General features: G+C 39.2%; 1 protein-coding gene and 2 long non-coding RNA genes across 5 annotated transcripts in view; 1 reads left to right on the top strand and 2 right to left on the bottom strand.

The window, feature by feature from the left end:
- The window catches only part of LOC148337588 (uncharacterized), a 243,301-nt gene extending 240,070 nt beyond the window's left edge, over positions 1-3,231 (bottom strand). For all 3 annotated transcript variants that reach the window (XR_015843115.1, XR_015843108.1, XR_015843116.1), the window contains exon 1: positions 3,098-3,231. This is a non-coding gene — a long non-coding RNA (uncharacterized LOC148337588). The remainder of the gene's footprint in view (positions 1-3,097) is intronic.
- Positions 3,232-4,484: 1,253 nt separating this feature from the next.
- Positions 4,485-12,461, top strand: slc24a5 (solute carrier family 24 member 5). The gene is made up of 9 exons (XM_088296750.1): positions 4,485-4,769; positions 6,481-6,660; positions 6,850-6,933; positions 7,020-7,123; positions 7,228-7,328; positions 8,466-8,752; positions 9,743-9,949; positions 11,061-11,162; positions 11,825-12,461. Exons 1-9 carry the CDS (start codon positions 4,607-4,609, stop codon positions 12,145-12,147), a joined length of 1,551 nt encoding a protein of 516 aa, XP_088152876.1. The 5' UTR covers positions 4,485-4,606; the 3' UTR covers positions 12,148-12,461.
- On the bottom strand, positions 6,504-10,341 carry LOC148337587 (uncharacterized). Its single transcript, XR_015843237.1, has 3 exons — positions 9,767-10,341; positions 8,459-8,746; positions 6,504-7,300 (listed from the first exon to the last, which is right to left on the bottom strand). It is a non-coding gene; the product is annotated as an uncharacterized LOC148337587 (long non-coding RNA).
- Positions 12,462-12,672: the final 211 nt, after the last annotated feature.

The following is a 12,672-nucleotide window of genomic DNA, read 5'->3' as shown; positions in this document are numbered from 1 at the left end:
TTGAACGGCTGGAAGGAAGGAAAACACGTCGTGAAACTCGTTCTTATCAGTAAATTAGCAATTATTAACGTTTGTTTTTCAGGCCGTGTTAGTGAATGAATATGCTTACTGTACGACGTGTTCATATTTGTGGTAGCAGTAGCTATAGTTCAAGTCTCTGTGACCTATGAAGTGTGTGTGTGTGTGTGTGTGTGTGTTTGTTTGTTTCAATGTGTGGCGTGCATCCAAAAATGCATACAACGTGCTGCAAGTTAAATTTCCACTTGAGGGGTCAGAAGAGTACAATATACTTGAGTACAGTTCAAACAAAAACTAAGAACGTTTGCTTCGGTAATACTGCCACCTTTTGGTCAAAGCGTGCGGTGCATGACCTCGACAAAGAGCAAACACAAACCGTGAAAAGTACATTAATTATTTTTCTTACAGTATTGTTTTTTTATGAATGGTTAAAGAGAAGAAACCAAATCTAAAGATGCCGTGACAGTTTGACATAACACTATGATTATCAATTGTTTATAATTATATATAATTAATGCTCATCATCCGTCCATCCATTATCAGAGACGCTTCTCCTCACAAGGGTCGCGGGCATGCCCGAGCCCATCCCAGCCAGCTTTGAGCATAAGTAAACATAATCGATTTTTTTTTTTACATTGTACTGGTGAATTAAGTACAATGAATCCTTAAGATACAAGTTTAATATATTCCATAATCACGCTTAAATAATTTTGAATTTCTCTAAAAAAACAAAACAAAACAAAAGCGTTTTTTGTTTCACATATATTTTGCTTTAATTCAATGGAAATTTTCACAGAGGATAAAGAATATATGCCGCATGAGTATCGTTTTATTGTCTGTCCGCATGTGTTGCTGCGCTGTTTGTGTTCAAATACTTATTGCTTAAAAGTTTCTAAGACCACAACAACTACGCTATTTATAAGCCCATCTCTGCGGCGTTTTGCATTATTTGTTAACATTAGGTCTAAACGTTTCCTAAACCAAACTTTTGTGGTTGTATTGAATAGACAATGTGTTTTATGTTAAATTTGACAGTAAATCTCATCTGGGATTGGGAATAAACATATGTTTTTCTGTTGAGTTGTTTACAATCTTACAAACTGCAGCTTGTTTTGAAAGGAGTTAAGTTGAATTCATAGCCACCATACAGTACCTCAAGTTCCATCCAAATGACAGCTTATAAAAAAGGAATAAAACAAAATAAAAAAAACTTGCAAGTCAAGTCACTCATTTCTCAAAGCACCACTGTAGGCTATGTTATACGACTACTCTCTGAGCGTATCTTTTTTTTTTCTTGAATTCACGATGGCCTTATTTGTACTTTGTATTCAACTGTGGAAGGGATTTCTATCAGCAGAAACCAGCATTAATTTCAACTCTACAATTTAATCTACGTCCATGAGCTGACTCCACACAACAATTCGGAACCAAGTAAAAGTACACTGCAGCACACTCAATAAGAAGAGAGCTCAAGACACTTGGTCAAGGTATAGTCAGAAAAAGGTCATGGTTTTGTGATTCTATATTACTGCTTACCGTATGGAAAATTGTTATTGCGGTGGAAGTTGACTCGTCAGTGCAAAAGGGCATTCACGACTTGGTAGAAACCAGCAACTTTTGGGCTGGCTCAAGGAGCTGAGATTGCATGGAAATATCAAAGGCTTCCACACACAGGCCTCAAGAGTTTTTCTCCAATAACAGTCACACCCATAAGACAAAAGTCTTCAATGAACCAAACATAGATGTTTTGGGAATATGGGGGAAGGGAGTCCATGCAAGGGAGAACAAGCAATCACCGCACAGCTTTGATTTCAACCCAAAAAAAACATGAAATGCAAGGAACAAACCACCCACTCGGCCACCATGCAATTTGTAATTAGAAAACAAATCTATGGTTGAACATTTCTAATAATACATTGAGTCTTAAAATGAGCGTAAAAATCAACTTGGCCACACGGGGGCGCCGTTTGGTAAAGTATCAAGTCTCCAAAATTCATTGCACACAACATCAGCCTCATGTGCCTTCCAGTACAGAATATTTATCACATTTCGTACACAATAAAGCATAACAGAAGAGTACAGTGCCAACAGTAAACATTAATATTGTACAAGGGTCATTCCAGAATTGAAGGACAATTTAGGAGCCAACATATTTGAAAAATTTACCATTTATGTAATCATTTTTGGTATATTTTCAAGAAGACAGGCAATAAACCAGAATGTAATTTGATTAAACCAACTCAACAGACACTTTATAATTCATGATGTTTTTTTTAAGATATTTTAGTTGTCATAGTATGTTGCTGTGTTTAGTGTAACGTGTTCAAGACAATCGGGCACCCGAAAAAACATATTTCATAATTATTGTGAAATAAATACTTAAGCTATATAAAAAAAATTTATTGCAATACTAATTTAAATTTAGTATGACTCTAAATACAAGAACAGGCTTGCACTTCCAATTCTTTTTTTTTTTTGCTCAAGATTAGATGCTAACCGTTTTAGCTGTGTTGCTAACTAGTCAAGTTTAGCTTTGTATAATCTTGAAAAAAACGTGAAAAATAGAATAAATATCTTGATAACTTCATTTCTGCTGCGTTAAGTAGCTCATTTTTTCCCCTTTCTTCTGGCTAAAAAAAGATTTTATTAATGACATTGATAGTAATTTGCGATACCAACTTCAGACAATAATTACCATTTAAAATGTGTGTGATGAAACAAAACTCTTTCACTAATTACAAGGAAAATACACAAACAATACAATGCCAAAAAGCTGACTTCAAACTTGTTTTATCTGTTATATTTGATTTGTAAATCGTCCATCAAGAGGGGGCGGGGTCAAATGGGAAACAATGTTCAAAGAGCTTTTTGATGGTATTTCGAGGTCACTTTTCCCACAGCTCAGTTGTATTTGATGTCAGGACAGCGCTAATTTGCACAACAAGTAAGTTGACATTTCAATTCATGAAAAGGTCATAAATAACGCCAATTCCGGAATGACCCACAGCCGCAGGTCATCATCCTGATTTTCCTGCTTCGGCACAAAAAACAAAATCGAAATATCCGCAAAACAACTTACCACTTGCTGTCTTTGCTTGGCTCCGGTTGGAGAGGAGATATATCCGCTACTCCGTCTTCAAACAAATGAATTCAAGGAGCAACATGTCCAAACATGTCTGAGGAAGTGCGCCCCACTTTTTGCTCGTCAGCCACCTGAGGGAGCCGATATCACATTTGGGGATCAACATCATCAATCACAGGACGCCTCTCACTACAACATTTTTAATGAACGAGGCTGACGCGCCAATATGCGTTTTCCATGAAAAAATGGGATTTGGTTGACAAAAACGAATAAATTAATACAGAAAGAAATATTGATTGAAATAATTTGTGAATAGATGAGTCCATAGGTGCTGAATCACAATTATGTGGGCGTTCACTATTTGTGCAAACAACGTTCGATGCCCATGTTTGTAACTCATTCTTTCCTCATTTAAAAAGATAGTAATATGATTTTTAATAGGAAAAATATTGCTCTCTATATAATAAAGTGCATCAACAATATTGTACTTTATTATTGTGCAATTTCTTTCTCGCACTGCTGCTGTATGCACCTTGACCACCTGAGGCAATATAAAATATACATACAATATGTACGAAGGAGAGCAAAGTTATAAATAGTTAGTGAGCCACATTAATATTAGTTGTTCTTCACAGAGGATAAAGAATATATGTCTGTGAGTATTGTTACATTATCTGTCTACAGGTGTTGCTCGATCATTTTGTGACAAAAATGTGACTCGTTACCCCAGCGATTGCATTTTGCATTGACTTGTGACCATTAATTTATTTATATATTATTTAATATTTATCTGATGTTTATTTGGACAGTAAATTCCAACTGGCAGTGTCAATAGGTACAGTAGTTTGAAGGCTCTTTTTTGAAGATTATTATCTGCGATACTTCTGCTTATTGCGAATTGAGTTGACTTCAACTTTGTTTTCATCTCAAATTTTGGCTCGCAAGTTGCGTAAGCCTAACCTATAAGACCAAAACATTTATGTTCAATAAATCTGATATTGTTTATTGTAATACAGATTCGTTTGTTGCTTGTATTTGTTTAAAAAAAATAAATAAATGAGACGAGGACGTTGAGAAAAAAAAGGAATTGAATTTTAAATCGCACGCGCAATAACTTGGGGGGGGAATCTCAATTTGATTATTTTTCAAAATCATGAAGTCCAACTAAATAACTTACGTGTTGCATTGTTGTTCTACCTATTAGAAAATGTGCGTCCCTTGTACAAATGTTTTGATTGTAATCACATTTTGTACACTTGATCCTGATTGCACACACCCCCAACCCCATCGGCTGCAATCTGCTCAACTGGAATGACTCACAACTCGTGACCCCCGCCCCCCCCCCTTCCTCTTAGTAACATAGTAGACCTCAAAAGATGCTTTCCGCATCAAACACTCTCTTTCTTTCTTTTGGCCTCTCAGCTTGTAGTATTGTCGTGCTTATGCAGCACACTTCATGAACCTATGTGACTTCTTGGACTCTTCTTTTTTTTTTTTTTAACTCAAATGGCTCCGATTAAAGTTGCGGCTCGTCAGAGCAAGAAGAGAAAAGATTTTATTCCTTACTTTTTGGGGTTTGTTCTGTTCTTGTATTGCACCGTTCATCTTGTATCATTCACAGCCAATACATCTGACTGGAGTCACACGAGAAGGGTGCGCCGTGCACTTGGTGAGTAAAATCACATTTACACTTTGAATCATTTGAGAAAAATTGTAGAAGTACTCACAGTCTGGACTTACTGTAAGAAGAAGTACAAACATGTGAAGAAAGGGGCCGGTCATTTTTTTTCTATGAAAAAAAAAAATCTGTAAAATTTAAAAAGTACAAAAGTAACATTTGATTTTTACTATGAATGAGTGCGGCGGTTCTCACACTTTTAACAAGTTACTGCATGTAAAACATCATTCAATTAGAAAAAACATTATTCATACTTTTTCATAAAGTAATGACATTTTGTAATAGTTCAACACAATCTTGAAGTTCAAACTTTACATTTTGCAATGCCTTACACTATTAATTTCAGGAATAAAATCTTTCCCATTTTTGTTGAACACTTACTTGCGTACTCATTGAATACAAATTGAGTGTATTTTAATGTTGAATGAGAGCATTTAGTATTTTTTTTTTAGTGAGTATTTTTTTTAAGTGGCACGCAAGGCGAAAAGTTTGAGAAGCACTGGATTAGTGTATTTCAAAGAATTATTTCCATAACTCGGCACTATGGGAAAAAACTAAATCTTCACTCACAGAACCTTTTTCATGAAGTGACATAGCGCTCGATCCACATAGCCGAGAAAATCTAGTGAAGCCTCAAAGTATTTGTACTTCAGTCCTCAACAGTGTAATTCCGTTAGCGACACTTGCTCCTGTCTAAACTATTAAACGCTTCATTCGAAATGTTTCGCCTCATTTTGCGCTTCAAATCTTCGAAATCGATTGCGGCTGCAGCAGCTGTGACAGTGTTTTGCTTCACGGCTGCCAATGTCTCAATGGCGTGGAAGGGCGGGGAATTGCAATTAAAGACTTCAAACAATGACTTAGCTTAGAATGCGTTGGCAAGTTTGAAATTTATGAGCCTCAGCAATAAGAACATTTTAAAGCAGCTCAGTTCAGTCAGACACGTTTTGAATGGCCCCAGTGATTCTCACAATGTGTTTGGGCTCCCTCTAGTGGTAGACAAAAGGATCACTTAATGTAAAACAAATACAGTTGACACGCGGATTAAAAACAAATGTTCTCCAAGAATTAAAGTAAATGACAATGATGGGCATTTTTCAAAATTTTGCCTGTCCGTCATTTATCATCCGTCAACATCCCTGTCATCCACCAGTCCGTCATTTTCTAAACCGAAACAAAATGTAATCGCTGCTGTCTGTAATCACCAGTCCGTCAATGTGTCAAAAATAAATAAATAAATCCAATGCATGAAAAATGCAGCCATCCATTATCCGAACCGATTTGATTAAAATGATAAATGGATGCTGTCATCATTCTTTGTCGGCTTGCTGCTCAAAGTACATTTCACGTAGCCGACACTTATTTGCCACTCTATTGAACTGTTCAGTGGGCGTCTGCTGTCGCTTTAAATCTTAAAAGTTTTGCTTACATTAAAGGGGAAGTCAACCCCCCTAAAATTATTAAGCAGCAAAATCCACCCGTCAGTGCATCTTACAAAAACATATGCAGGTGATTTCAAAACTAGTCATTCATCAATTTGGGTGTACACGTATATGATATGCGAGGCAATCGTGCAGTAATTTGGGTTCACAGTCATATTGGTCCTATGAAGCAAAATCAAAACCACAATGTGACAAAAATGAGTTTGGAGTCTTTAGCTTACCTAACATGCATTTTTATTTTATTTTCATCCCCGTTTCAGAGAACGAGACCGAGTGTATCGCACCACAGTCATCCGAATTCCCGGATGGCTTCTTCACCGTGCAGGAGAGGAAAGATGGAGGCCTGGTCATTTATTTCATGCTCATTTTCTACATGCTCTTGGCCGTCGCTATCGTCTGTGATGATTACTTCCTCCCGTCCTTAGAAGTCATAAGTGAGCGTAAGTTGTATCGAATACTCTGTGTGGGGAATTTATCTCGTGTGTGAGGTGTATACGCATACCATAACTAACGACATGGTCGGTGCCAAGTTTCTAACCTTATAGATTTTTTTTTAGTATCACAGAAGTCAGTGAAAGAGTGATTTTGTGCAAGGATATACTTTGTTCTCTTTCTATGTGGTGGCTCAGGTCTGGGACTGTCTCAAGATGTCGCTGGTGCTACATTCATGGCCGCTGGAAGTTCTGCACCTGAGCTGGTGACATCCTTTCTGGGTAAACACACGCCCCCACACACACACACACACACACAACAATAAGAATTAACAATGGTGATTTTTTTTTTTTTTGCGGTGTCTCAGGTGTTTTTGCGACCAAGGGCGACATCGGGGTCAGCACCATCGTGGGCTCAGCTGTCTACAACCTTTTGGGCATCTGCGCTGCATGTGGACTTTTGGCCCCGATGGTACACATCTTGAAGTCCATCCACACATTGACCCACTTAAGTGACGATTGTAAAATTACGATCTTTACTCACGTTGTAAATGCGGTTTTTGTTTCCTCTTCCAGGCTGGACGTCTCACCTGCTGGCCGTTGTTCAGGGACTGCTTGGCGTACGGCATCAGTGTGGCCGCTGTTATTGCTATCATTTCAGATAACAAGGTGTACTGGTGAGCATGATGACAATAGGAGAATGTGATTTTGAGGCGCTTATAAAACAAGCCAGCTGTCAATTGTGTCTCGTGACAGCAAGAAAAAAAAAACAGCTCCGAAAATACATCACAGACGCTTTATACTTTTATGACAGTTGATAGCACAGTATCCTCTTTTATCTTGTCATTATATGGAAAGATTTCATGCGGATCGTTTGTTCTTCTACGATCAAGATATGAGTTAAGATTTCGATATGATAAGATTTGAACTCCAAGTCATAAACAAGAGGATTTGGAGGGTCTTGACCCTGCCAAGGTTTAAACATGTGAGGTCAATAAGTGATAGGATTTAGGCCAACGCAATCAGATCCTTCCTGATCACAACAAATATCTAACGAAATTTAAAAGCGATATTTGAACATGTTACATTTAATTTTCCCCCAACTGGATCAGCTCTAAGAAAAAAAGCACCACAATAAACCTAGAATCAATTTGTCAATCATGATGAATTCTGACAATTATGAGGAGTTGATTCTTGATTCTGCGAGTCATTGGTGCCCACTGAAGAAGGTTTTTAATCACCTAATAGTAGTGATGTGTAAATGAAGCTTCAAATCTGCTTCATGAAGCAGTTGTAGTATTTTTGGACTCCTGTAGATGGCACTCTTTGTTCAACATTGGGCTGAAATTGCCATTTTTAAACTTTTTATTTAAAGCAACAGTGCCATCTAGAGGACTCAAAAATGCAGCAGCTGGTTCACGAAGCAAATTTGAAGCTTCATTTTCCATTCACTACCTATAGGAGCCACAAGCACTACTTTTTTTTTATTAGACAAGGCTATGGCTTGCCAAAATGACGCTCCCTCCTCACTTCCACATACTTTCGTTCCTTAACACCAAAAGGCCACCAAATGGTGCCAAAGCAATACTTTTATATTCGGCAGTGTGAATAAAAAAAATCCAGAATTTAAAAATTTCATTTAGAAATATTCTGAGGAGCTTTGTAAACCACCTGGGTGCAAAAGATGAAGTGCTGTAGATTCAGACTTAACTTGTTTTTGGTCTACAGAACAAAGACATGTCAAATATGCGACCTTTAACTTTAAGAGCAGAACTCCGCCATGGCCGTTATCACGCCAACGTCTTACTTTTCAGGTATGACGCTGCCTGTCTCCTACTGGTCTACGGCGTCTACATCGTCGTCCTGTGCTTTGACCTTCGCATCAGCGAGTTTGTCCTGAGGAAGATCAGTCCTTGCTGCACCTGTCTGGGCAAAGGTTCTGGGGAGAAGAGCGAAACGCGACCTCTGATGGGCCTTTGGAACGACGATACAAGCTTGCGAGTCCACAGCCGCTCCAGGACAGACAGCGGGATCTTCCAGGATGACTCGGGATATTCTCATCTCTCCCTCAGCTTGCATGGCCTCAATGAAATTCCTGATGGTAAGATGTTACACAATCGTAACTATTATTAAAGTTTCACGATCAGATGTGAAGCGACTTTGTGCCCGAGATCTCACTGTGGCTGAGCTCAACAAATCCTGTGTGGAGATACGAGAACGGTTTCAGCCTGATAAAGGCTCTTCAAATTCAAGACGCATTAAAAACTTCAAAGAGGCTGTAAAAGAAAAGCCTGCAAGAAGCAAGAAGGTATGGTCCAATTCAAATGGAACCAAAACCAGTTTCTCTCAACAATATACAATCTTTTTCAAACACAAAAGTAGACTGAAAAAAAAAAGTTTTTTAAATTTGATACAACACAGAAGAGGAATTTTGAAAAGTCTTCATGGGCTGTATGATCAGAAAAGTCACAGAGTCTTTCAAATCAGAGGTGGGCGACCCTCCGGACGTTCATTTTGGGGCGAGGGGTGACAAATTTAAAAAAAGGGTTCGATTACCAAAATGACCTCATGATTGTTATAGGAATTGTGGTAAATCTCTAGCTCTTCCGCGCACTCATGGCAGACAACGAGGCACTCTTAAGTGGCCCTCCAGTGTGTTTTTGGTTTGTCGGCACCTGTAGCAAGCTGCATGTCAGCGCCGAGTAACTTCTGCTATTCAAGTTCTAACCACACCCTAGTGATGGGAAAATGAAGCTTCAAATCTGCTTCATGAACCACTTGTAGTATTTTTGGACTCCTCTAGATGGCGCTCGGCGTTCAACATTGGGCTGAAAGAACAATGAATTGCCATTTTTAAACCCCTTATTTAAAGCAACAGTGCCATCTAGAAGACTCACAAATACGACAGCTGGTTCATGAAGCAAATTTGATGCTTCATTTTCCCATCACTACCCACTCAAATCTGGACAACGATTTAACGTTCTATCTCCTTAAGTCAGGATTTAGTAGTTTTCAGTCTTTGCATGTTTTCAGCAAACATGAATAATATAAATTCCTGAATTCACTTTTTTTTTTTTAATTCCATCTACAGAGCATAAAGGTGTGTTCGCCGTACCCGAGAGCGACTTGAAAAGGATCCTCTGGGTTTTGTCTCTACCGATCATCGTCCTGCTTTTCCTGACCGTCCCTGACTGCAGAAGGCGGTTCTGGAAGCATTGCTTCGTCATCACCTTCTTCATGTCTGCAGTCTGGATCTCAGGTTTCACATACATCCTGGTGTGGATGGTCACTGTTGTCGGTAAGAGCTTTTATCTTCCCTCGTGAGGCTAAAGTTGGAAAAAGTCACGTTTTCCTGTATATTATGGATCAGAGTGTTTGGGACTTGGGAGAAAAATGTCAGAGGAGAATCACATGTTGGTCTGCTGCTTAATTCCTGAGATGCCGAGGTCCTGGACAGATGAGTGTGTGTGTGTGTGTGTGTGTGTGGGAGAGGGACTCCAGCTCCGAGGAGCATGTGCTGACCCCGCCACTGTAGGATTATAGCCCGCCTCACCTCAGGGAACAGTCATGTGAACACGGGGGTGTACACGTAGAGCTCCCCCACGGGCACGGCTCCCAGAACGGCTTTAGTTCCAACGGCGAGCGAGCTGGGAGGGAGGGGCAACTTCATCATGTGACGGGCTGCTTGGACTGGAGTATATAATGAGATTATTATTCCGTAGACGTCAGATTGACTATCATGGGAGGAGTTTTGTAAAGATTCAACATGAGACCAAGCGGGTCCAGATCTAGACAGTGTGGGATCACATGCGTACAAAGGCATGATATTGCCGATCGAAAGTTTGACATCAAATGTTAAAATATGGATTGCGATATTTGTATCCATTTCATGATTTGGATTTCTAAAAATCTAAAATGTATTCCGTGTTCAAAGGCGCAGATTGTTTTTTGTTTTTTTTAACTTGGTGGGGACAGGGACCAGGCAGTGTTATTTCATGGACTTTAGTGCCATTAATAATGTCATTCAAAATTGGAAATTTATCTGCATTTTTCAATGACTTGTATTTTGTTAATGCTACCTCATGATAAGATTCAAGGTATTAAATATTTTACAGTATTTATAATACTTTCTACAATCTATGTAGGTCTCATGCACTTAACTGATGCCTCTTTTTCATTTGACTAATTACTGAAAAGTAAATATTATGGAGCAAAGAAACACTCAGTCTCCTGTGTCAGAACATTAACGATGAATTAGCATTCCGAGTTTATTTTGTAGAATCCGAAAACAGCTTAAAAAGGCAAAGTTCTAATATTTGATCATTTATTTTGAAGTGCTGCATTATGATTTGAAATTTTGAGACATTGGAGATGATGCGACTATTATTTTTCATGTGATGTTTAAACAGGTGAGACACTCGGTATCCCTGACACAGTCATGGGACTAACGCTGCTCGCAGCTGGAACGAGTATACCTGACACTGTAGCCAGCGTGATGGTGGCCAGAGAAGGTAAAAGACAAACTGGGATACAAAGTGTCCGAAAAGTTTCAGAAGTGGTTTCACAAAAGCTAAACGTGCATTTCAAAGCCAAAATGCGAACAAGTTTGCCCTTTCTTTGTCAACCCGATGATCAAGCATATCTACAAAGAAAGTATTTTCATTTCTGGGGTGATGGGGAAAGAATATTTGCCATACAAGCAATTTAAACTCCTATGTCAAGGCACTGTACAGTAAACCGACTCCATCGCGGGTTCCGAGTTCAAACTTTGCAATTCTGCTTTTTTGTGGATTATTTTTGTACATTTCCGAACTATTTAGCGCTGCCTTTTTTGGGGGGTGTAATTCCACTGTTGACCTCTAGATGTCAGCAGACTACTTCAATATCATACATTTGACAGCGAAATAAGATTAAAAACAAGAAGTGCAGTAATTCAATCAAAGTTTTTGCTTGCGATTATTAAAAGTCAATCTCCAACAGTCCTTTTTACGCCTTACAGAAAGCAGCGGGTCTGGGCTCATGGCATCATTCATTTATTGCAGGGTTGGTTTGGAAGCTAACATCTTTTGTGCAGCCAGTCCTGGTACTTTTCTGACGCACATCATTTGTCACTTTTTGTAATGTTATCAGGAGTACAGTTGTTTTGTTGTACATCATCAACATTTTGTTTCAGGGAAAGCTGACATGGCCATGTCCAACATTGTGGGCTCCAACGTATTCGACATGCTGTGTCTGGGTTTGCCGTGGTTCATCAAGACTGCATTTGTGGACACCAACAACCCCGTGGAGGTCAACAGCACTGGGCTGGTGTTCATATCCTTAACGCTCTTGCTTTCCATCGTCTTCCTCTTCGTGGCCGTCCATGTGAATGGGTGGAAATTGGACTGGAAATTGGGAATAGTGTCCCTGGTTTGCTACGTCCTCTTTGCCACTCTGTCTATCCTATATGAGCTGGGGATTATAGGAAATAATCCTTTAAGACTGTGCCGCGACTGAGAAATGACCCTCTCCAAGACCAAAGCCGTGTTTGCCAAGACTCTTGAGAAAATATTCCAAGCGTGTTGCAACTCATGCATCCTCCCAATTCAATCCGCTGTGCCATGAATCATGGTCCGCTTTGTATCGTCTCAGGAAGAGGGTGACATGTCAACGTACCAAAGATCACGTTGTTGGTGGAAACGTTCAACCAGGTTAACTACCACAAAGTGAAACTTCCTCCAGATGTCTTCTTTAAAACCTCAGAAATGGAAAATATGTTGCGACCGGAGTGAGCTCTCCATCCACAAAGAAGAAATAAAGAATGATGTTGACTGGCTTAGTTCTTGTATTTAAGCAGACACCACACACGTTTTATGAGCTGGTTCTTGTTTCCTCTGAGGACGAAAGAGCCATAAATACTAAGTAAAAAGTTTCCACTTGCTCATAAGAGTTAAATGGTAATGAGCTCACAAGGCCACCAGCACTTTTCTCTAACCTGTGATGCAATTTGGGTAATCAACTGGACCCCACCGCCCTCCCAAA

Source organism: Idiotropiscis lumnitzeri, chromosome 5, assembly GCF_059441095.1.
Source record: "Idiotropiscis lumnitzeri isolate Australia: NSW breed Sydney's pygmy pipehorse chromosome 5, RoL_Ilum_1.0, whole genome shotgun sequence".
Taxonomy (NCBI): domain Eukaryota; kingdom Metazoa; phylum Chordata; class Actinopteri; order Syngnathiformes; family Syngnathidae; genus Idiotropiscis; species Idiotropiscis lumnitzeri.
This window is presented reverse-complemented; position numbering and strand designations above follow the sequence as displayed.